The following is a 26,138-nucleotide window of genomic DNA, read 5'->3' as shown; positions in this document are numbered from 1 at the left end:
TAATAGACATATGAAGGAGCCATCTGGCATTAAGAATAGCATAGCCATCATAAGCTGAAAAAATTCAACAGATTTGAAGTAGCAGTTAATTTCTTATCTAAGCCCCATTTTAAACATTCTTTATCAAAAGCCCAAATCTGCCACTTGTCCAACTTTATTTTTTTTCAGCCTTTTAAAAAAAGTTTTGGATCTTAAGTAATTAAAATTCCTATCCCTCCCTCCCATATGAAGTGCATTTTTGGATGTGGTGCCTTGCTCTTTTATTTTAAAGATATGTGACGCTTCAACTTCAGAAGCTGTGAACATCAGCAATGTCCATCTACCCTGAGACAACAAGAGACAAGACTTGATTAGCAGCAGATTAAACCCTCTACCAAAATAGCTGTATGACACAAAATTCACATACTAACATGGAAGATTTAGGTCAGGGGTGTCAAACTCACATCACGGTGGCGTCACGTGACGTATTGGAACTTTTCCCCCTTCACTAAACCGGGCATGGGCGTGGTCAGCGTGTGGCGCATCCAGCCTGTGGGCCACGAGTTTGACAGCCCTGATTTAGGTCAATGCTTCCCTTTATATAACGCAGATCTACTTGCAACCTAGAACAAATAAATTATTTAACCTTCACTCTATTCCACGGGTGTCAAATATGATCACATCATGGGCCGGATCGTGACATATCGCGATGTCTTTTGCCTTTGCGGAACCAAGGGTGGGTGTGGCCTGCTCGTGATGTATCCAGCTGGCGGGTCGCCAGTTTGACAGGCCTGCTGTTCCTTTAAGAACTTGTTTGACTCACTTTTCAGCTTCTTAAGTTATATCAGACACTTTCATGTTTTATCCTAGTTACCTTCTCTAAAGAGGATACATCCAAACTAACATATTGTATAGACTAATTTAAGGTTTTTTTCTGATTTAAAAAATCAAAATTGGTTTCCACATCTGTAAATCTAGGTGGTTGTTTTTCAATCTGGCTGTTTTTAACAAGGTGGATTAAACAAGTGCTGCAGGAGGACAATTTTGATCTTTAAAGGAATCAGAAATGATTTATTTTAGCTGATATGTTATTCACAATACCCTGTACCCTTTCCAAATTTCTTTACTTGCAGAAAGGAGTTTCCACTGCCACTTATATTCTTAGAAAGATACAAGTAGATTTTTTTTTCTTATTTGACCCTAAATTAAACTAAAATCCAAGTAGGTTGGCTTGCTATACATTGTAAACTAGTTTTTAGTAAGGTCACATAATATACTTTAACCATTTTCTTAAATATTCTCAGTCACTAAAACAATATGAAGTAACTTGTGCTGCATAGAAGATAGAGATTTCCCCCATTTCAAGGAGAAACCGTACACATAGCTTTTTAAAAGCCAAATTACAATGATCTACATAAATGCAAAATATAAAGGGCAACCAAATATTGAATGGGTTGCTTGATTTAGGTGTATTTTGAGGCTAAACAAAAAAAACTGATTTTAAAATCTGCCATAAAATACTAAAACAAATTCCACTTGAAAATCCATTTTACATTGAACGTAGCATTATGCACTTGAGTGTTCAGATGTGGAAGATCACCAGGACCTATAAGATCTCACATATTTCACCCCTATTTAGACAATGGTCTTACATGCATCAGGACCTAATATAGTTCAGCAGGCTAAGGACTATGAGCCAAATTTAGGCACCTAAAAGAAATGCTAGCTCTCCCAGTTCCTAATTTTAAGACAAAAGAAGCCTTCAAAGGGATTGTAAAATGTTTGCTAGAATACTATTTTGACCCTCAACCTACCACTTCTGATTAGGTTCTCAAAAAGCGCCTCTTCCCCAAAAAATTATGACCATGGACCAGTAGTTAAAAAGTTATTCAGAGGAAGAATCAATCTCAGGATTCTATTTGTATCAAAAACAAATCAAATTAAAAAGCAAAATCTTCAGACTGGACCAATTCAAGAAGCCAATGAAAGAAGTGAACCAAAATCAAGAAGCTGTAGTTAATGGACCAGTCAGGACAGTAAGGGAAAAGAGAGCAGTGCTTGCCTATTATTGATTACTGCAATTGCAGCAACCATATCAATGGAGTAGAAAGAGTTCTTCCAAATTCATACAAAACTATAAAGGTTTGAAAAGCATTGCTCAGGTCAGGGTAAAATTGGAATGTGGTAGCAGAAAAAAGAATTCCAATCTGACCATAAACATTGTACACTCTGCCAAGAGAGAGATAGGAAACTGAGGTATGCTGCAAAAGAGTCATGGCCCTAAAGTTGATGACATTACCCAGAAATTGAAATCAGGACTCTTCAACTTCAACCCAAATCCAGTTTCAAGGCTCCTGATTATCCTGGCAGATAAAGAAAAACTAAACTATGCAGCAGAGTTTAATATTCTGGTGTCTGACAAGCCCTTTCTAAAATCAGAAAGTATTGCATGGTGTCTGAAAGAGACCTGGATAAAAAGTAAGTAACTTTCTCTAAAAAGCAAAGAAATTGCACTCAGCTCCAACATCTTCTACTAAGAACATCTCTCTTTTCCCAGTGCCCATTTCATCTTCAATGCAAATTTAAAAAATGAGAACCAACTAATAGGGTTCTTCCTACTATCATCAAAGCTACCTCAAGAACAGCTCTGATGACAAAAAGTCCTACAGCAAAAAAAAGTAAGAGTTGGGGATGGGATGGGAATCTTCACTAGTACAGTGGATTATTTCTCTGATTGTATCTTATTAGAGATCAAGATGGCTTTTAACCAAATTATATTTGCCTGTTGTCATTTGGAAGAAAAGTTGAACTGCACAAACTGATCTAAGAATTTCAAGTGGTGGAAATTCATTACTTTAGACTCAGAAGTATACAAATCTTAGACAAGTTGATCCATGAATAATCAACCAATAGGAAACTACTGTATTAACCCCACAGGGGAAAAAATGCAGCCTCTTTTAAATAAATTATGTCCAGAAGATGTCCTTTCTTATGCACTTCAGCCCTTGTAGAACAATGAGTACAGTGGCTCACACCTTATACATCACCCACTTCTCAGTCAGCAGATTTTCTGTGGAAGGGGTGAATCCAAACATGATGTGGTCATTCCTTTGGACAGGCATAGTTGGCAATCCAATGAAGATCAGCCACTACTCCCCAGTGAAGATAGAGTATACTGACCACCACCAGCACATGCATAATCTGATGGCTGTTGAACCAATAGTCAAAACAACCTGGCTTCCAGCGCTCAGGCACTCGTGAGATGTTGATGACGCCCCCAAGAAAGGCTAGACCATCCATAATGAGGTATGAACGCAGAGAGGTGGGATGGCCAGTGCCTAATCCCACCCACCGCAAATAGAAGAAGAAGAAGCGGAACAGAGCCTGCCAGGCAAAGGCTCGTAAGCGCCGGACACTGGAACGAGCAGTCACTGCACAAAAGATACCATAGCTTGACAAGCCTGTGTAGGCCAGCAGGGCAATAGAACGAAGAAGTGGGGAGCAGGCCAGCGTGCAGTAGATGATTGGTAGAGCACCTGTGTGGAAAGAGACAGTCAGTCCACCAAGAAATTAAGGATAAAAACAATGACAATCAGCTTACATCAGGGCTGTCAAACTCCCGGCCCATGGGCCGGATGCGTCACATGCTGACCACACCTAGGCCCGGTTTAGCAAAGGAGAAAAAAGTCCTGCTACATGACGTGATACTGTGATGACGTGAGTTTGACACCCCTGGCTTACATGGTCAGTCACTACAGGTAGTCTCCAACAACAATGGAGACTGGAATTTTGTAAGTCACTGCTGCATAAATCAAGGCATCATGTGACCAGACTCAATTTTACAACCTTTTAAACAGCTGTTATAAAGCAAGTCAATGCAGAGGTTAAGTGAGTCACTTGGTTGAACCACATGGTCATTAAACAAATCCAGCATATCCAGTGGGCATTGTTACTGTTTTTTGCTGGAAAATGGCAAAAAAAGTTGCAAATTGTGATCACATGACTGTGGGATATTGCAACCAGTCACAAATGCTTGGTTGCCAAGCACCTGAAATGCAATCATATGACCTCATAAGAATGCATGCAGGAGTCATAACTTTGATAAATGGGTCATAACTTTTTTCTAAAAGTCTATTGTAAACAGTTAAGCAAGGACTACATGTAACACTCTTGAAATATTTCAGCTGTCCTTCAGATTCTCTCAGAACAGTCTTGTATTTACAACAATAGAAAGCCCCTGTTCCCCAAATAATCTTTACAAAGGATCATTCACTGAAAGTATTTTTTCATTGTTTTAAATTCAGTTTCTTTTAAGTCAGCATGAGTATTTCCTTTCCAAGCATAACCAGAACTGCTCAATTCTACACCCCTCTTACCTCTTCTTCATTCTTGAGCTTTTACCCAAGATGGCTTCTGCCATCACATACAGATTGGCTCTTCAGTACCCAAAGCCAACACAATTTGGCTCATATACCCTCTATGCAACCTGCTCCCAGTTCAAAAAATACCACTTTCAGCTCTCCTGTGTTCTCAGTACACATTGCAACTTTGTCCCTTTTTTGCTCCTCCAATCCAGTAAGTCATCTATGGATAACAATGGAGCACCTTAACTCACCCAAAGTGTTGACCATGCATACCCCACACATATCCAGGGTGAGCAAGGTATGGTAAACAGCAGGGCCTCCCTCATGATTCATGAAGAGATGGTAAAGCACGCTGCCCAGCTGTGGAAAAATGCAAGCTAAATAGTGCACGACTCCCAGCCATGATTCTGAAAGTTGAGCCCATGGAATGGTCAGCGGCAGCACGAAGAGAAACCCCAGCAGAGGGATACCTTAAAGAAGAGGAAAGAAACAACTGAGAGAGTCCAATTAGTACCAGAGAGCCCTGCTTCTTTTTGCAATCCTATCAGTATTTCCTGCATCATATCCCACCCATAACAGGTTTACCCCAAGCAGCATCCTTTGTTCATCAGCTGTCACAGAGCAATGATGAAAGTTATTTCATGGATCCAGAAATTGCACCAAAACATTTTTGTGTAGGGACACTCAATCTATGGGCCCTCCTTTTAAGAGATACTTTTGCTTTAGTACAGACCTCCCTAATCCTTCCACAGCTTTGTGACTTCCTAATGTGTTGGAATTGCATGCAGGTTGGGAATTCTGGGGGTTGAAATCCCAATATATCTGAAAGATATCAGACTGGGGGAAGCTGGTTTATTGATTTCCTCTTGTTTACTTCAGGTGAGGAAACTTTCGGCAACACTCAAAAATATTAGGGGACAGGGATGAAAGAAATGGCATCCTTGTCCCAGTCATTTTTGTGAATGATATATTGGATATTTCTCAGAAGAAAGCAGAAATACAAAGAGAAAATGTTAGAATTAAAAAACACTTGCAGATCTCCAAGTTTGTGATCTACTTAATCTACACTATTAAAACTTCTCTTAGGTTCTCTGAGCAGACGTACAGATGTATCATATCTCTGTTTCTCAATGTTGGCAAATTTAAAATGTATGGACTTCAGCTCCCAGATTTGCAGCTTAAATTTGCTGACATCGAGAAACACTATAATATCTCTTTGGGGGTTTTACATGATTTCCAGACACCATACATTGTCTACTTATGACAATAGAGTCCAACATTTCTGTTGCTAACCAAGACAGTTGTGAGTTGTGGCCCATTTTACAACTTTTATTGTCACAGTTGTTAAGTGAATCACTGCAGTTGTTCAGTTAGTAATATGGTTGTAAAGTGAATCTGGTTCCCCAGTGACTTTGCTTGTCAGAAAGTCACAAAAGGTGAACACATGACCTCAGGACACTGCAACTATCATAAATAAATGCCAGTTGCCAAGTGTCTGAATTTTGATAATGTGACTACAGGGATGCTGCAAGGGTCGTAAGTGAAAAACAATCATAAGTCACCTTTTTTCAGTGCCACTGTAACTTTGAATGGTTACTAAACAAATGGCTGTAAGTTGAAGACTTACTCTATGCATTAACTATCCAGCTATCCAGGTTCTGGCATAAAGTGGTTGCAGGGAAGGATTTCTAGAGGTGCTATGCTATCAGAATGGCATATGCCTATGATGGTGAACCTATGGCACGCATGCCACTGGTGGCACGCGGAGCCATGTTTGCTGGCACGTCGGCTGTCAGCTCTGGCATGCATGTCAGCTGATTTTTGGCCTTCCGTTTTTGCCCTCACCAGACTTCAGGAAAGGCTCCAGAGGCTGGGGAGGGCAAATAACAGGGCCAACGGGCCAACCACAAATTCGGAAAGGCTCTGTTTCTGGCTTCTGGGGGGGTGGGGGAAGCCGTTTTCGCCCTCCTCAGGCCTCAGGAAAGCCTCCAGAGCCTGAGGAGGGGTCATGCATGCATGCGTGGGGGGGATCGTATGCGCATGTGCAGATGGGCGGGGAGGATTGAATTGGTGTGGGCATGCATTCGTGCGCGATGGCATGCACATACATAATTTTGGCACACCATAAGAAAAAGGTTTGCCATCACTGGCTGAGAGAATAAGGTTAAAAATCTGGATTATTTGGGTAAATAGGATGAGGTTATTTGAGGAACCTGATAGACTCCATCTTTAATATCTGACCAGCAAGCAAACTTTTCCGGAAAATCACAGCTTGGACCATAATCAGAAGGTGACAGTGACCTGGTCAGAAATAGCCTGATCCCCCCCTTTGTAACAGGAAGTAACAGGACATGTTTTGCAGGAAGCGTTTCACCAGCCGAGAGCCCAGGGCAGCGGTGGGGTGGTGGTGGTGGTGGTGGCAGTGGTTATTGGGGAAAGTCTCAGACCTCAGGAGGTCACTGTGCCTCAGATAGGCGGGTGTGAGTCCCTTTTTGTGAAATGCGGCCTTGGAGTTCAGGTGGGCCTTTTTGTTACGTACCTGTCTCCCTGCTATGTTTCATCGGCCCTGCCGGAGCTGCTGAATGTGTTAGCTGGATTGGCGGTTGATTTCCCCAGGCTTATGATCCTGGGGGATTTCAATCTGCCTTCCATTGGCGAGACATCTGAGTCAGCTCAGGAGTTCATGGCTTCCATGATGGCTATGGACCTAACTCAGTTAATTAAAGACCCCACCCATAATAGGGGACACACGCTCGACCTGATTTTTGTCTCTGGGCAGTGGATGAATGATCTAGATTTAGGGGATATTTCTATCCAACCCTTGTCATGGTCTGATCATTTCCTCATCAGGCTTGACTACCATACTGCTACCCCTCGCAGCAGGGAGGCAGAACCGACAAGATGGTTCTGCCCCAGATGCCTGATGGACCCTGAAAGGTTCCTGATGGAGCTTGGGACTTTTCCTGAATCCCTTGCTCACAACTCGACCGAAGCCCTAGTGGAAGCCTGGGAAAGGGCGGCCACTGGGGCCTTGGATCGCGTTGTGCCTTTGTGGCCTCTGACCCAGTGTCGATCCCGGGTAGCTCCCTGGTTTACCGAGGAGCTCCGGGAGATGAAACGCCAGAAAAGATGCCTAGAGAGTGGTTAGAGGGCCAGCCGGTCCGAATCTGATCGGACACTAGTAAGAATTCATATTAAATCCTACTTAGTGGCGATAAAAGCAGCAAAACAACAACATTTTTCCGCTCTTATCGTGTCCGCAGATAACTGCCCAGCCGCCCTGTTTAGGGTGACCCGCTCCTTACTTAACCAAGGAACTGAGAAAGACCCCTTGCAGGGTAGGGCTGAAGAATTTGTTCAGTATCTGCAGGATAAAATGACTCAGATCCGGACAGGCTTGGACTCTGACTGGGTAGACTCGGGCGAGTCGATGGGCATGAATCTTGTGGAGACAATCTGGGATGAGTTTGACCTTGTGACCCCCAATGGCATGGACAGGATTATGGGGAGACTTAGTGCTGCCACATGTGAAGCCCTCCCTGGACCCAGTTTCTTTAGCCAACTATTGTCTGGTCTCCAACCTTTGCTTTGTAGCAAAGGTTGTCGAGAGTGTGGTAGCACGTCAGCTTCCCCAGTACCTGGATGAAGCTGTCTACCTGGATCCATTTCAGTCAGGTTTCAGGCCCGGGTACAGCACGGAGACGACATTGGTTGCGTTGGTTGATGATCTCTGGCGGGCCCGGGACAGGGGCTGCTCCTCTGTCCTGGTCCTATTAGACCTCTCAGCAGCTTTCGATACCATCGACCATGGTATCCTACTGCAACGACTCGGGGGGTTGGGAGTGGGGGCACCGTTTTACGGTGGTTCTCCTCCTACCTGTTGGATCAGTTGCAGTTCATGTTGACTGGAGGGCAGGGATCGACCCCGAGGCACGTCACTTGTGGGGTGCCCCAGGGGTCGGTTCTCTCACCCCTCCTGTTCAACATATATATGAAACCGCTGGTTGAGATCATCCGTGGTTTTGGGGTACAGTATCATCAATATGCTGATGACACCCAACTTTTCATCTCTACCCCAAACCACCCAAACGATGCCCTCGACGTGATGTCCCGATGCCTGGAGGCTGTGCGGATCTGGATGGGGAGGAACAGACTCAAGCTCAATCCCTCCAAGACTGAGTGGCTGTGGTTTCCGTCATCCCAATTTGTGCATGTTGTCCCATCTTTGATGATAGGGGGAGAAATTTTAGCCCCCTCAGAGAGGGCCCGCAGTCTGGGAGTCCTCCTGGACACGTGGCTTAGTTTAGAAGAACACCTGACGGCCGTGACCAGGGGGGCCTTTTACCAGGTTCGCCTGGTACGTCAGTTGCGCCCCTTCCTGGATCGGGATGCTCTATGCACAGTCACTCATGCCCTCGTCCTTTCTCGCCTGGACTACTGCAACGCTCTCTACATGGGGCTGCCCTTGAAGAGCGCCCGGAGGCTTCAGCTGGTCCAGAATGCGGCCGCGCGGGTTATCATGGGGTTACCTAGGTGCTCCCATGTTACACCCCTTTTAGGCGGCCTGCACTGGTTAGGGTTAGGGTTAGGGTTAGTTGTTTTCCGGGTGCAATTCAAGGTACTAATTATGACCTTTAAAGTGCTCGATGGCTTAGGCCCACGGTACCTGCGAGACCACCTACTGCCACCAGTAGCCTCCCACCGTCCAGTACAATCCCACAGAGTTGGCCTCCTCAGGGTGCCATCGGCCAGACAGTGTCGGCTGGCGACCCCCAGGGGGAGCGCCTTCCCTCTGGAATGAGCTGCCCCCGGAGCTTCGCATAATCCCCGACCTCCGGTCCTTCCGATGCACCCTAAAAAGTTGGCTTTTCCAGCATGCTGGCCTGGCCTGTTAATTTTATCTAATTTTTAAAATGTTATTTTTATATTAATTGGGTTTGTTTTTTTGGATACTTATCTAATTTCCTTTTAACTTTTGTGATGTGTTTTTTAATGTTGTACGCCACCCTGAGTCCTTTGGGAGAAGGGCAGCATATAAATCCAATAAATCCAAATCCAAATGTGATTTCGAGACCTGTAAATGTCTGTGGTTAGTCTGTTTACGACTAATGTATATTAGGGAATAGTAGTTTGGAAGGGTTGTTGTTGTAATGACAATAGTTAGTGTTGGAAGGACAAAGGAACTGAGAATGATCCCTTGACAGTGGGAGATGTCAGTGAGTTTAAAAGTTTCTTGAAAATGTCTTTGTTGAAGTATTTTTCCCCTTCCCTCTCTTGTTTTCTTCTGATGTGTTGCAGCAGCAAGAGAGGGGATGAGTGAGGGGGAAGGGGGGGAATGCGGCTTGCTTTCCCTTTTACACATTTTTTTTCCTCTTTGTTTGAGAGAGAGAGCAGGGGCCAAGGGTGGCTTGCTTCTGCAGAATGACAGCTATGTGGGAAGTGCTCTGAATTGTGATCTTGATTTCATAATTGCTAGAACTTTTTAAGGTGTTTAGATGCACTTATAGCACGGAGAAGTTGTCTTTAAAGTTAGTTAAATGAATTTCAGAGTGAAGACCCGAGATATCTCATTTAAGTTTTTTTTCCCTTTTGGGGGCAGTTTGTTTAACACCCTCATTTATGTTTTTATGGCTGAGCATTTTCGAATGCTGATGCTTTCGAATGGAATACAGTGCTGAATGCTGATTTGTAAACAAGTAGAGGCATGGATTCAAAGGTTTTAGTGTGGTAGGTTTGAAAGGTTTTTCCTTCATTTTTACGTTTGAATACATATGGTAACAGCTTTACCACGGGGCTTTTCAGGAAGTCTGCATTTGTTAATTGCGAATGTGGAACAGGTGTTGGAGAAGTTTACCCAGTCCAGGGGGTTGCAGCTGTTGCAATATGTAGATAATTTGTTGTTGTCTGGAGAAAAGAAAGCTGAGGTTGAGGAAAGTACAAAATGCAAGGAGAATAAATCCAGAAGGGATAGAAGGAATAGACACCCATCCCTTGCTTAAGAGTAGGAAGGTAGTGAGAAAGATGTTGGGCGTAGTTGGTTATTGCAGATTGTGGAGAATCAGGGAGATATAGAGATGTGATGATACAAGCTCCTGTTTTGAGCTTGCCTGATGTAGGAAAAGCTTTCACGAGTTGAAGCAGTGGAAGACTGTATTGTTGAAGGGGTAGTTAGCTCAAGCCTGGGCTGGGATAAAGGAAACCTGTGGCATTTTTTGTCAAAATGGATCTGGTAGTGCAAGTTTGGCCTTTGGTTTTTTGTGTGGATTGGTATCCTGAGGATAACTCTGAATATTGGGAGGATACCAGGATGGGTATTAATTTAGTCCTTAGTGGATCTTCTTGAGTTGAAGGTGGCAAAGGAATGGATGGATATATGTGGTAGTTAATAGGGACACATTTGAGAAGGTTTTAGAAGCCGGGAAGCTGGTTGATCCAACTGGTTGATGTGAGCCAATTGGAAGTGGGTTGGTTGATGCAAATGTGTGAAGTGTTTCTTTAATACAAGCTTTAATATTGTTGAATAATGAAGCAGGAAATGGGAGACATTTATACAGGTTTTAGATACACTTATGGAGATGGATTATAAGGAATGGATTGTGGATAGTGAACAAAGCAATCATGAGGAAATGCATGAGGGAAGTCAGTGGGGAATGCAAGCTTTGGTTGATCTTGTGAAATGGAAATACATTTCAATGTATTTCCATGTGAAATAGCAGGTTGCTGGGGGACGGGAATTGGCTGTATGGCCTTTCCAAGTGGAATCCAAATGGATTACACTGAATTGCCAGCAGCGGGAAAGTTTTAAATATTTTTGATGAGTCGTTTATTCAGTGGGTGATTTGACTAAATGTTTGGCTGATGTGCAAGAGCGAATGTTCAAATGACTGTTAAGATCATATTGGAGTGGGTAATACACTGATACAGGTTGATTGAAGCCATTAATAGCAATAAAGGTACACGTTTTATGGCAGATAATGGAACAATTGGGAACTTATTGGCAATAAACCAAGTAGAAACAAGTTTTGTTCAGTGGAATCAAAACTTCGGATCAGTTCCTTGAATGGATGAAAGGTTGCCTTTGTCTCTTTTACATCTTTTTAAATAAAATTGTTTTATTATAAGATGAGGTTGGGTTACAACACTGGGAGACTCCATATGTGGCACATAAGATGTTTTTGTAGAAGGGGGCGGGGCTTACATCGCAGCGAGAAGATGTCTGTTCCAACTTCTCTGGAATAGCCGTCTAATTCGGATCATCTGGACGACTCAATCTGAGTCTAAGCCATCCCGAAGAGACGGTGAAAGGTAGGGGGAGATCCAGTGGTCCCAGAGACATTCGCAAAGTCTCTGGTGATCCAGGAAAAGCCCCCTTTGCCAGCGATCGGGAGTCAGCCACCAGACTGCTGAAGCTGCTGACAGCCCCTACACGCAAGCGCAGGAGAGAAGCATGTCGTGTTGGTGAGTTTTTAAACCCTTTTTTCTATTGGAAAGAGAACACCCTGAATTTGGAAACTTAACTTAAAATAAGGCTGACTAGAGAGAAAAGCGGCGGATATCAGTTTACCAATTAAAGCTCCCTTTTTTTCCCTTTTTACTTTCGGAAGCCAGGCTGGACTCTCATTGTAATTCAATGTGGATTGGCTCATTGCGTTTTTTTAGGCTTTTAATTTTGGACCTCGTGGGGGGCTTTGAACATACTTAAATCTTAATTGCCCTGAAGATTCTTTTCCCTTTTATTTCTGGTTTGGCTACTTTTGTTATATTGGCGTTTTGTTTATAAGAAAAGTTTTTAAAAAATTTAAGACGGAAGAAGCAAGCATTGGAGTTGATACAATTAACACTGCCATCTAGTGGACTTGAAACATTGTTACTAGACAGAATCAATTCCCTTAAAGGTTCAGGGCTGTGAGAGGCAGAAATACATTTGTTTGAACAGCTGTTTTCTGTGGAATCTTTCAGTATCTGGAAACTTACTTTAGACTAAATAGAAGCCTTAAGGGAAAGCTCAGAGTGACCTTGGAAAGACTCTTATCTTTAAAAAAATAAAGAGACTGAATCTATTCTCTCTCTTTTTTTTTTTAGCTTGGTGGCAGTTTTCATACTATTTTTATATTAACTTGCTGGGAAGATGGTGATTTTTGGGGGGGTTCTTTGAAGTATTGATTTTTGATTTTTTTTTCTTCGTTGCTCTCTCTATTTTATTCTTATTTTTTGAAGATTTTAGACATAAATGGACGGTTTGCCTTAAATATGAGTAAATTGGATTGAAGATTTTTTTTTACTATCCTCTTTTTTACTTTTTTATTTTATTCTATTCTTTTTTACTTTCCTCTCTTTTTCCTTTCTCTTTCTCACTTTTCTTTTTAAGTGAAAGATCTTCATTTTTGCTTCTTCTCCCCTCCCTTTTTCTTTTTTCTCCCCCTCCACTTTACCTATAAACTTTTATCCTCATAAGTTGATGTTTAAATCTTTGTGATATTAACTGGACTAGATTGTAGAAGAAAAAAATTAGAAGATGAGTAGAAAAACAACACCTGTTGGTGTCAGGCCTGTAGTTATGTTTCTTTTAGGATCTTTGGCCTGCCACACTCTCTATTAATTTCTTATGCTGTTTCATTAGTGTAGTAGTTGGGAGGGGGGAATAGAAAGGAGTAGGATTGTGGAATGTATTGTTGTCATTCTTTCTAGAAGCTCAAGGTCATCTTTTGTCTCCGCACCTCGACACCTGACCGGAAGCAGAGGGGTGTAGATGCCAGAGTGGAAGATGATGATTGGAACATGTGATGGATTATGGGGTGTGGGGATAAGATCATGAACTTTCAACTGGGTGGAATTCCAGGAAGAAGACCAGAGTTGGAATTCCATAGACGTGCTAACTTGCCTGTATGATTAAATTGGAACTTTAAGGATGATTCTGCCTTGGTCTCTGATTGATTTCATGCATGGTATTTAGAATGCTGACATTATTCCAACTCTCTCTTTAAAATAAATCACTAGCAACCCCCCCCTCGCAGGGGGGGCTGGTGATGGGGTGTGTGTGCTGAATTCCCAACGCTGACCGGGACAGTGTAAAATATCAGCGAAGAATTATGAGAAAGCTTTTGGAGATAAGAAGCTGAGAAAAATGCTTCTCTGCTAACTTCAAAGGCAAAGGAATCTGCTTCAAGATTTATTGCATCTGGCAAGAGGACGGAGGGGGCTGGAAATACTTTTTGTACACCCGGTTAGAGGATGGCCAGAAGATGAAAGGAATGGAGATTCCAGCCATCCCCACGCAGTTATCTCTGATGGACTTCCCGGACCATCTCGGACAACTAAACGTGAGTGCATGCTCCCCCTCCTTCCCCCCAGCTTGGAAGCAAGGCTTGGAAAAAAACCTGGAGTGGAGGTTTTGACTCCTTCCAGAGAGCAATAAATGAAATGACTTATTACCCTGCAACTGAGTGGGAGACAGATTCCCTATCAAAATGGGAATTTCAACACAGACAGCAAGAAGGGATTTGGCCAGCATCTTTCATACATGGTATTTAGAACGCTAACATTATTCCAACTCTCTCCTTTAAAATAATTCACTAGCACCCTCCCCCTCGCAAGGGGGGAGGGGCTGGTGATGGAGGGGCTGGTGATGGGGGGGTGCTGAATTCCCAAAGCTGACCGGGACAGCGTAAAATATCAGCGAAGAAAAAATGAGAAAGCTTTTGGTGATAAGAAGCTGAGTGCCGGAACTTCAAAGGCAATGGAATGCTGCTTCCAGTTTTATTGCATCTGGCAAGAGGACGGAGGGGGCTGGGAAAGACTTTTCTACACCCAGTTAGAAGATGAAAGGAATGAAAGTCTCAGACCAACTTCTTCAGCAAAACGTGAGTGCATGCTCCCCCTCCTTCCCCCCCAGCTTGGAAGCAAGGCTTGGGGAAAAAAAACCCTAGAACGGAGGTTTGGACTCCTTCCAGACGGCAATAAATGAAATGGCTTATTACCCTGCAACTAACTGGGAGACAGATTCCCTTTCAAAATGGGAATTTCAACCGAGGCAGGAAGAAGGGAATTGGCCAGCATCTTTCACTTGCAAGCCACCACAAATGGGGCTGCAACCAGTAAATGAAGCAAAACCAGATTGGGTTTTCTTCCAAGATTTTGGATGGATGAGATGCCACTGGCCACCTCCTTTGCCATCAGCATGGGAAAATACTCCAAGCCAGCAGAGGGCACCTACTTGGCCCATAACTCCTCCAAGCCAGCAGGAGGGTCCTTGGCACATAAACCCCCCTAGCCAGCCACCATTGGTTGAGCTGCAACCTGTGAAGCAGGCAACCCTGGGATGGGTCTTAACCCCAGGTCATGGATGGGAGGGATGCCAGTGGGCACCTGCCCTCTCTCAGCAGATGGCACCATGGCAGAAAGCTGGGCAGTGGCCAACCGAGGGATTGACCTCCCCACTGGTTCCAGTCTCCCCTGCAAGGCCCCAAAAGGTTCTTACCAGACCTTCCTACAGAGAAGAAATCTCCATTGAAGAAGGTATTATCAAAGCGAGGCCTGCGGGATGGATGGCGGGAAAATGTGCACCTGCAAGGCCCCAAGTGGTTCTTACCCCACCTTCCTACAGAGTAGCAATCTCCAACATGGAAGAAGGGATTACCAAAGAGAGGCCTGCAGGATGGGAAGCGGGACAAGGTGCATCTGCAATGCCCCAAAAGGTTCTTATCCCACCTTCCTACAGAGAAGAATTCTCCATGGAAGAAGGGTTTACCAAAAAGAGGCCTGCAGTGTGGATGGCGGGAAAATGTGCACCTGCAATGCCCCAAAAGGTTCTTACCAGACCTTCCTACAGAGAAGAAATCTCCATGGAAGAAGGTATTATCAAAGGGAGGCCTGCAGGATGGATGGCGGGAAAATCTGCAATGCCCCAAAAGGTTCTTACCCCACCTTCTTATAGAGAAGCAATCTCCACCATGGAAGAAGGGTTTACCAAGGAGGAAGCTACAAGGTGGAGAGCAGTCCAATGTGATGAGGAGGTAATTAGGTTCCATTCCTCGTGGGGGCCAATAAAATGCCACCATTGTTGTCAACTTGGCCACAGAGTGTCAGAGTGCTTGGCTCCAGCCCCAATGCCACAACCGTGCGCACCAACCACCACGGCAGTAAAGAGAGGGCCCCAGATGCCACCACAGAAGAGTCATCTGGGCCACCAACCTCTGGAAGAGGATCCCCAACTTAAGGTGATGAAGTGTCCTACCAAGGGGGAGGCCTCGGAAGAGGAAAAGGGCAAACAATCTCCGGAGGAGGATCCCCAACTGAAGGTGACAAAGAGTCCAACTAAGGGGGAGGCCTCGGAGGGGGAAATGCCCAACCGACCTCTGGAAGAGGACCCCCAACTTCAGGTGACGAAGAGTCCTATCAAAGGGGAGGCCTCGGAGGAAGAACAACGCCAGCCGTGGATGATTGGATCCAAGAGCCCAGAACCTACAGCACCTGCAGCAGAGAGCCCGAAACGGCCATGGGAAGAGGTCGCAATGGACTTCATCATGGAACTCCCAGACAGCAGTGGGCATAAAGTAATTTGGACTGTTATTGATTTGTTTTCTAAGCAGGCACACTTCATTGCTTGCTCAGGATTGCCATCCGCAAACGAATTAGCGAAAATGTTTGTGAAACACATTTATCGCCTGCATGGAGTACCCAAGAGGATCATTTCAGACCGCGGAGTCCAGTTCACAGCCAAGTTCTGGAGAGAGGTCCTGAGATCTATTGGGTCCACACAAGAACTGAGCTCAGAGGTTCATCACAGCATGAACGGCGCAGCAGAGGGAGCCAATGCGGTGGTGGAACAATACATCAGGTGTTTTGTGGTCTATCAGCACGACAACTGGTCGGACTTGCTACCCTTCGCCGAAGTGGCGTACAACGATGCGGTCCACAGCAGCAGAGGATTAGCGGGTTTCCAGATTACCAGTGGCATGGAAGTTGTTGCCATGCCTGAGTTGCCTAGAGAACCTCCTCCTTTCATGTCTTTGAGTGAATGGATGGACATGCTAAAGAAAGGAAGGGAGAATACGAAGAAGGCTCTAGCAGTTGCGGCAGAAGCCTATCAGCAGCAAGATGATCAACGTCGCTCACTCCTAAACCCCTACCGTGTGGGGGACAATGTTTTTGTATCTACCAAATACATAAGATTAGAAATGCTTAGCAAGGAATTGGGTCCAAAATTTCTAGGTCCATTCCCAATAGTGAAGATAGTTAACTCAGTTACAGTTCAACTCAGTCTACCCAGAAGTCTAGGGGAAATTGACCCAGAATTTCATTGTAGCTTGTTGAAACCAGCAATTGGGTCTAACAGAAGAGCATCCACCCAAGCTCAATCTCCTCCTTTAGTGATGGAAGGGGAAACACAATCTGAGGTGGAAAAAATAGTAGATTTCAGGCTGAATAGGGGTTGCTTACAGTACTTAGTGCATTGGAAGGGTTACCCTTGGTCTGAAGCTAATTGGGTAAACAGTGGGAACCAAAAAGTGGAGAAGTTAGTAAAGCAATTCAATGGGAAGTTTCCCGAGAAGTCAAGGGGTTCCCCTGGGTGGAGAAGAGGTGGTTAATTTTGTTATGTTAAATTTTATGTTATTCTCTTTGCAGGAAACATTTTTCTTTTGAGGAGAGGCCGCCTGTCAGGCCTGTAATTATATTCTTTTTTGGATCTTTGGCCTGCCACACTTTCTTATAATTTTCTATGCTGTTTCAATAGTGTAGTAGTTGGGAGGGGGGAATAGAAAGGAGTAGGATTGTAGAATGGATTGTTGACATTCTTTTGTAGAAGCCAAGGTCATCTTTTGTCTCAGCACCTCGACACCTGGCCGGAAGAAGATGGGTGTACATGCCAGCGTGGAAGATGATGATTGGAACATGTGATGGATTTGTGGGTGTGGGGAGAGATCATGAACTTTCAACTGGGTGAACCCAGAGCATGTACTTCCAGAGTTGGAATTTCCATAGCCGTGCTAAATTGCCTGCGGAATAAATTGGACCTTAAATGATGTTTTGCCTTGGACAATTATTTATTTCTGCATGGTATTTAGAACCCTAACACCCTGCCTCCTGACCAGCAGGAGGACAAAGAAAAGGAGAAGGGAATAACTTTAGATTCAATTATGTAAGCGATACAGAAATTACAAGCAGGAGCTGATAGTAAGGATGAAAAGTTAGATACCATTGTAAAGAAGACTGAGAACATAGAGCAGCAAACTCAAAAAATAGAACAAAAAGTTGCTAAAATGGAAGGAAAAATGGAAGATATGCAAAATTGGATGGTGAAATATGAAAATAGAGTCCAAAAAATTGAAGCAAAAGTTCAACAAGAAGAGAAGAAGGTTGAGGAGTTAGATAGCAGAGTGAGCGATGTGGAAAGGGAGAGCAGTGGAATATTAGGATGGGAGATGGATAGGTCTGAATTTTTTTTAAAGATTTCAAAACATAGAAGAAGAAAGAGGAGAGAACTTAGTACAGATAATATCTGAGATATTGATAAATGTTTCAGAGATATCCCAAGAGAAGATGATGGATGGCATAGATGAAGCATTTCGAGTATATACAAGATACGCAATGAGAAATGCTCTTCCAAAGGAAGTCCATGTAAGATTAACCAAGAAAGCAATCAAACTACAAATATTACAGAAAATGAGAGATAGAAAATTAGAATACAAAGGCAAGGAGGTTGTAGTGCTGAAACAAATTCCTAGAAGAGTGAGAGAGAAGAGAAGAGAATATCAATTCTTGACTAAGGTTCTGATCAAAAAAGGCGTTAATTATAGATGGCTCATACCGGAAGGTTTATTATTTACATGGCAAGGACAAAGATACAGAATAGATACAATTGACAAGGCAGAAGCTTTCTATGCAGAACATTTCAGAGAAATGGCTGAGAAAACTGGAAAAGAAGAATTATTGGTGCAATCACTGGAGACACCTATAATTGAGGCTGAAAAAGTAGAAGGAGCCGTAGGCGGAATTGATAAGGAAGAAGGCGCGGTGGGCGGTGTAAATCTCAGAGAACAACGAGAACCCAGATCAACTAGAGCTATGAATCCTGTATATAAAGTATAAACATGGAGGGGAAAAAATGATTACAATTAATATAAATGGACTTAACTCAGCAATTAAAAGAAGGAAAATATTTCACAAATTAGAAAAACTAAAAAGCGACTTAATCTGTCTACAAGAAGTGCATATTCAAAAGAGACATGAACACCTACTAATACAACCAAAGCTTGGGAAAACATTTACTACACTGGCGAACTGCAAGAAAAGAGGAGTGATCTTCTACATTAAAGATAACATTCCAGTGAAATTAATTTATGCAGATGAAGAGGGAAGAATTTTGATGGTGGAAATTATTGATATTAAAAAAATACTTTTAATTGGAATTTACTCTCCTAATGAAAAGCAAGATGAATTTTATAAAAAACTGCACAAAAAAAATTCGGACTTGGACTATGTTGATATTTGTATGATGGGAGACTTTAATGGCATTGTAAACCAGAACATGGACTATAAAACACACAAAACAACAAAGTTAAATAGAAAACTGCTTCCGAAATCCTTCTTTAGGATGATAGATGAAATAAACTTAAAAGACATATGGAGAGAAAGAAATATTACAAAAGAACAATATACTTTTTATTCAAATAGACATTTATCATTTTCCAGAATTGATATGATCTGGGCTTCAACAGAATTGATTTGTAATGTACAAGAAATTGAGATTGAAGCAAGCACATGGGCGGATCATAATCCAATTACAATTAAATGGAAAGGCCAAAGGATAAGATCTAGATGGACATTAAATAATATCATATTGAAAGAAAAAGATTTTATACAGAAAATGGAAAAAGAATTGGCTTTTTTCTTTAAAGAAAATAGAAAAGAAGATACATCAATGCAGAACCTTTGGGACACAATGAAGGCTGTTATTAGTGGCCTTATAATAGACTATACAAGGAAAAGAAACTTAAAGAAAAGACAAACGCATAAAGCTCTAGAGAATGACTATAAAAAACTTGAAAAAGAGTTACAGAGATCGACACAAAAAAAAAGATGTTAAAATAAAAATGGATATAATCAAACATAAAATAGATCTACTGGAAAAGGAAGAACTGGTACAAAAAATCAGAGGCACTAAACAGAATTACTTTGAAAATGCAAATAAACAGGCAGATGGTTGGCATATAAATTGAAAAAAGAGAGAGAGGCAAAGAAAATACTCCAATTAAGAGACGAGCAAGGACAAATTCATTATGGAAATGCTGAGAAAAAGAAAATTATACAAGACTACTATGCTAAGCTGTATCAACAAGAGAAAATGGAAGAGGGGGGAGTTAAAAAATATTTACAGGATGCTAATCTTCCCCAGATACCAGATGAAACTAGAATAAGGTTGGAAAGTAAAATAACAATGATGGAGCTAATGGAAGCACTCAAAAAACAAAATAATGGAAAAGCCCCAGGTCCAGATGGATTACCAGTGGAATTCTACAAAACATTTGAAGAAATCTTGTCTCTCCCTCTTTTAGAAGTTATGAATGAAGTGATATCAGAGAGCAGAATACCTAAATCGTGGTCAGAAGCATATATTGCATTGCTACCCAAAGAGGAGACAGATCTAACACAAGCCAAGAACTATAGACCAATATCTTTATTAAATTCAGATTACAAGTTATTTGCATCTATACTAGCAGAAAGACTCAAAAGGTATTTAAACAGTTTTATCCACTCAGATCAAAATGGTTTTTTACCAAAGAGACAAATTAAAGATAATTTGAGAATGATTTTGAATACTTTGGAATACTATGAGGCCCATCGTGAAAAACAAATGGCTTTGATCTTTCTTGACGCACAGAAGGCTTTTGACAATGTGAATTGGCAATTCATGTTTTCACAATTGGAACAGATGAATTTTGGTAAGAAATTTATCCAAACTATACAAATGGTATATCACAAACAAACCGCAAAGATAATGGTAAATGGAGAATTGACAGATTCTATTGAAATAAAGAAAGGTACGAGACAAGGTTGCCCATTATCACCGTTACTTTTTGTCTTAACATTAGAAGTCTTAAATAGAAAGATTAGAGAAGAAGAAATAAAAGGAATGAAAATTAAAAAAGAAGAATACAAGCTACAAGCATTTGCAGATGATTTGGTATTTATTCTTGAAGACCCATTCGAGACAGCACCCAAATTGTTGGAAAGAATAGAGGAGTATGGAAAAGTAGCAGGCTTGAAAATAAATAAAGACAAAACAAAGATTTTGACAAAGAGCATACCATTAAGACGAAAGGAAGAGTTGGAAGAAGCTTTGCAGATTCAAATCACAAGTAAGGTTAAATAAATAAATATAAATAAATAAATAAATAAATAAATGAATAAGTAAGTAAATAAATAAATAAATAAATAATAAAATAATAAAATAATAAATAAATAAATAATAAATAAATAAATAAATAAATAAATATCTGGGGATATACTTATCACCTAGATGTAGCACTCTCAAGGAGGATAATTATACTAGACTAAAACAACAAATTGCGACTGATTTGATGAAATGGGAAAACCTGCAACTATCAATGTTAGAAAGAATCTCTACAATTAAAATGAACATTTTACCCAGAATTTTAAACCTGTTCCAGACAATTCCAATTAGATTGGGCAAGGACTTTTTTGAAGATCTAAATAAAATAGACTTGAAGTTTATTTGGCAAGGGAAAAAAGCAACAATAAAACTTAAATTGCTACAAGATGCTAGAATAAGAGGAGGATTGGGCCTACCTGACTGGGAGTTATATTGTCAAGCAACAAATCTGATGTGGATTAAGGAGTGGGTAACACTAAAAAATTCCAGATTATTGAATGTAGAGGGTCATGATTTATTGTTTGGATGGCATGCTTTTTTATGGTATAAGGGAACTAAAGCACATGGTTATTTTAGAAGACATTGTATAAGGGAGGCTTTGTTATTAAACTGGGAAAAGGTTAAAAGATTACACTACTTAAAAACTCCAGCCTGGATATCAACTATTGAAGCATTTTCAGATCCAATAATATATAAAAAGGAACAAACAGTAAGATATGTTGAAATATTGAATACAGAGGGTGAACTCAAATCTATTCAAGAGTTGAAACAAGAAGGAATAGAAATGAATTGGTATTCATACTTACAGATACAATCTAGATATAACGAAGATAGAAAATCAATAGGTCTTTACAATGAAATGACTGAGTTAGATAAAATTTTAATAGGTACTGATGAAAAAGTAATTAAAAAACTATATGGATATTTATTAGAGACTAAATTACAAGAGGAACAAGTTAAAGAAACTATGATAGCTTGGGGGGAAAACTTTGGGTATGGGATAGATTTAGAAAAATGGCAGAAATTATGGTCTCAAAATTATAAAATGACAATGTCAACTGCATATAGAGAAAATTTGTATAAGATGTTTTACAGGTGGCATCTATCCCCAACGAGAATTGCAAGAATGTCCAAGAATAAATCGGAAAAGTGTTGGAAATGTCATCAGATACCGAGTTCATACTACCACATGTGGTGGACTTGTATTGAAGCTAAAAGATACTGGACTAAAATCCACATGTGGTTGGAGAAAATGATACACAAACACATAGACCTCAAACCAGAGATCTTTTTACTGGGAATCATACCAGAAATTTACAACAAAGACTTAAAATATTTGATTGTAAACGTTTTAACAGCAGCTAGAATTGTATTTGCAAAAAACTGGAAAAACGAAATGATACCAAAACAGGAAGAAGTTATTCGAAAGATAATGGAGTGCGCTGAAATGAGCAAATTGGCATTTGAAATTAGAGAACAAGAAGACGAGCAATTTTATAAGATATGGGATTTGTTTTATCAGTGGCTGGAAAAAAGAACCTGGACATGAATAATGTTTTACTTATGTTTTAATTGAAGGAGAAAAGTGAGAATATAATAATGTTGTTAAATAGACTAATAACGATACAATGTTTTAATTGAAGGAGAAAAGCAAAAATATAATAATGTTGTTAGATTAATAATAATACAATGAAACACTGACATATATATGAATAATTTAGAATCTTTTGTTATAAAATGAAGGATAAAGATAGTAAATGAATTAATGTACATTTGATAGAGGATTGGTAATATAATATATAACTCTAAGTGCATACTATAAAGATATCCTGTTGAAAATAGTGATAGATATATAAACATAAACACTTGGTAAATTCTTTTATATTGTAAAAATAGTTAAAATGAGACAATGATTATATAAAGGTATGTTGTTAAGCAGACAATCAAGAATGTAAGAGAATTAAGTTTATTGAAAAGAAAGAAATATTAATCGTAATTGAATATAAGCTGTACAATGAAAGTGAGGTTTTTGGTTATATTGAATGGAAAATCTGTGATTGTATATGTAATCGAAAATACGGATGCAAAAACACTTGTAACCAAAGGACATGCTGTACGCAATAGATGAAAAATGTTTAATGTTATCTTTTATGTTTAAAAATTAAAAAAAATGTGAGAAAAAAAAGATGTTTTTGTAGAAGAACTGTATACTTGGTTGTCCTATTTTAAATCCTATCTCAGGAGAGGAGGTTTGCTATTTCTCGAGATGACCTCTTGAATTTGCTGTCTACAAACTGAAAACTAGTGATTGACTCCTGAGTGCAAGCTAATGTATGGGAAGAACGTAGTCTAGCCTGGGACTGGTCCTGCTAAATCTTGGTGGCCTCTGATACAGCAATGGGGACAAACAGCTCACTGTCCAGATGTATGATGAAGCAAGACGTTGACTTTTCCTCACCTTCAATTACTTGATTGCAACAAAGCAGAAAATTGAAATTCTGTTCAACAGGGAGGCATGTGCTAGTAACCTCTGCCCCCATCACATATATCTATATGAAGCATTGATGTGGCATTGCTTTAGGATCAAGTATCTCTGCTACCCTCAGATGATACTGGCTTCATGAAAGCCCAGTGGCGGTTACGGAAGTGGCTACTGGGTTCTGATTACATCTTTGGCGGAGATGAACTTACAGCCAGTGTGGGAAGGCCTGTTTCAAGTACTGTTGACAACTGAGTCGGCCGTGCGAACAAGATCATTTGATATATCATTTGAACCTTCCTGAAGCTGGGATTGGAGCTGCTGGATAGAAGGGGGGTGAGTCGCAGAGACAAAGACACTGAGGTGGGGGTCCTTAAACTCCATATCATTTGAACCTTCCTGAAGCTGGGATTGGAGCTGCTGGATAGAAGGGGGGTGAGTCACAGAGACAAAGACACTGAGGTGGGGGCCCTTAAACTCCATATCATTTGAACCTTCCTGAAGCTGGGATTGGAGCTGCTGGATAGAAGGGGGGTGAGTCACAGAGACAAAGACACTGAGGTGGGGGCCCTTAAACTCCGTATCATTTGAACCTTCCTGAAGCTGGGATTGGAGCTGCTGGATAGAAGGGGGGTGAGTCACAGAGACAAAGACACTGAGGTGGGGGCCCTTAAACTCCGTATCATTTGAACCTTCCTGAAGCTGGGATTGGAGCTGCTGGGTAGAAGGGGGGGTGAGTCACAGAGACAAAGACACTGAGGTGGGGGCCCTTAAACTCCATATCATTTGAACCTTCCTGAAGCTGGGATTGGAGCTGCTGGATAGAAGGGGGGTGAGTCACAGAGACAAAGACACTGAGGTGGGGGCCCTTAAACTCCATATCATTTGAACCTTCCTGAAGCTGGGATTGGAGCTGCTGGATAGAAGGGGGGTGAGTCACAGAGACAAAGACACTGAGGTGGGGGCCCTTAAACTCCATATCATTTGAACCTTCCTGAAGCTGGGATTGGAGCTGCTGGATAGAAGGGGGGTGAGTCACAGAGACAAAGACACTGAGGTGGGGGCCCTTAAACTCCATATCATTTGAACCTTCCTGAAGCTGGGATTGGAGCTGCTGGATAGAAGGGGGGTGAGTCACAGAGACAAAGACACTGAGGTGGGGGCCCTTAAACTCCATATCATTTGAACCTTCCTGAAGCTGGGATTGGAGCTGCTGGATAGAAGGGGGGGTGAGTCACAGAGACAAAGACACTGAGGTGGGGGCCCTTAAACTCCATATCATTTGAACCTTCCTGAAGCTGGGATTGGAGCTGCTGGATAGAAGGGGGGTGAGTCACAGAGACAAAGACACTGAGGTGGGGGCCCTTAAACTCCATATCATTTGAACCTTCCTGAAGCTGGGATTGGAGCTGCTGGGTAGAAGGGGGGTGAGTCACAGAGACAAAGACACTGAGGTGGGGCCCCTTAAACTCCATATCATTTGAACCTTCCTGAAGCTGGGATTGGAGCTGCTGGATAGAAGGGGGGTGAGTCACAGAGACAAAGACACTGAGGTGGGGGTCGTTAAACTCCATATCATTTGAACCTTCCTGAAGCTGGGATTGGAGCTGCTGGATAGAAAGGGGGTGAGTCACAGAGACAAAGACACTGAGGTGGGGCCCCTTAAACTCCATATCATTTGAACCTTCCTGAAGCTGGGATTGGAGCTGCTGGATAGAAGGGGGGTGAGTCACAGAGACAAAGACACTGAGGTGGGGGGCCCTTAAACTCCATATCATTTGAACCTTCCTGAAGCTGGGATTGGAGCTGCTGGATAGAAGGGGGGTGAGTCACAGAGGTGGGGCCCCTTAAACTCCATATCATTTGAACCTTCCTGAAGCTGGGATTGGAGCTGCTGGGTAGAAGGGGGGTGAGTCACAGAGACAAAGACACTGAGGTGGGGGCCCTTAAACTCCATATCATTTGAACCTTCCTGAAGCTGGGATTGGAGCTGCTGGATAGAAGGGGGGTGAGTCACAGAGACAAAGACACTGAGGTGGGGGCCCTTAAACTCCATATCATTTGAAACTTCCTGAAGCTGGGATTGGAGCTGCTGGGTAGAAGGGGGGTGAGTCACAGAGACAAAGACACTGAGGTGGGGGCCCTTAAACTCCATATCATTTGAACCTTCCTGAAGCTGGGATTGGAGCTGCTGGATAGAAGGGGGGTGAGTCACAGAGACAAAGACACTGAGGTGGGGGCCCTTAAACTCCGTATCATTTGAACCTTCCTGAAGCTGGGATTGGAGCTGCTGGATAGAAGGGGGGTGAGTCGCAGAGACAAAGACACTGAGGTGGGGGTCCTTAAACTCCATATCATTTGAACCTTCCTGAAGCTGGGATTGGAGCTGCTGGATAGAAGGGGGGTGAGTCACAGAGACAAAGACACTGAGGTGGGGGCCCTTAAACTCCATATCATTTGAACCTTCCTGAAGCTGGGATTGGAGCTGCTGGATAGAAGGGGGGTGAGTCACAGAGACAAAGACACTGAGGTGGGGGCCCTTAAACTCCGTATCATTTGAACCTTCCTGAAGCTGGGATTGGAGCTGCTGGATAGAAGGGGGGTGAGTCACAGAGACAAAGACACTGAGGTGGGGGCCCTTAAACTCCGTATCATTTGAACCTTCCTGAACCTGGGATTGGAGCTGCTGGGTAGAAGGGGGGTGAGTCACAGAGACAAAGACACTGAGGTGGGGGCCCTTAAACTCCATATCATTTGAACCTTCCTGAAGCTGGGATTGGAGCTGCTGGATAGAAGGGGGGGTGAGTCACAGAGACAAAGACACTGAGGTGGGGGCCCTTAAACTCCATATCATTTGAACCTTCCTGAAGCTGGGATTGGAGCTGCTGGATAGAAGGGGGGTGAGTCACAGAGACAAAGACAC

General features: G+C 42.1%; 1 protein-coding gene across 1 annotated transcript in view; it reads right to left on the bottom strand.

The window, feature by feature from the left end:
* Positions 1–3,081: 3,081 nt before the first annotated feature.
* Positions 3,082–26,138, bottom strand: part of LOC309400528 (progestin and adipoQ receptor family member 4-like) — a gene marked incomplete at both ends in the record, with an annotated part of 269,626 nt that continues 246,569 nt past the window's right edge. The window contains 2 exons of the mRNA XM_081969095.1: positions 3,082–3,515; positions 4,595–4,813. Of these exons, the coding sequence (XP_081825221.1) occupies positions 3,082–3,515; positions 4,595–4,813 (653 nt within the window). The remainder of the gene's footprint in view (positions 3,516–4,594; positions 4,814–26,138) is intronic.

Source organism: Natrix helvetica (assembly GCF_964273705.1).
Source record: "Natrix helvetica genome assembly, chromosome: W".
NCBI lineage: Eukaryota > Metazoa > Chordata > Lepidosauria > Squamata > Natricidae > Natrix > Natrix helvetica.
The sequence above is the reverse complement of the archived record's forward strand: the minus strand, read 5'-3'. Positions and strand labels throughout refer to the sequence as shown.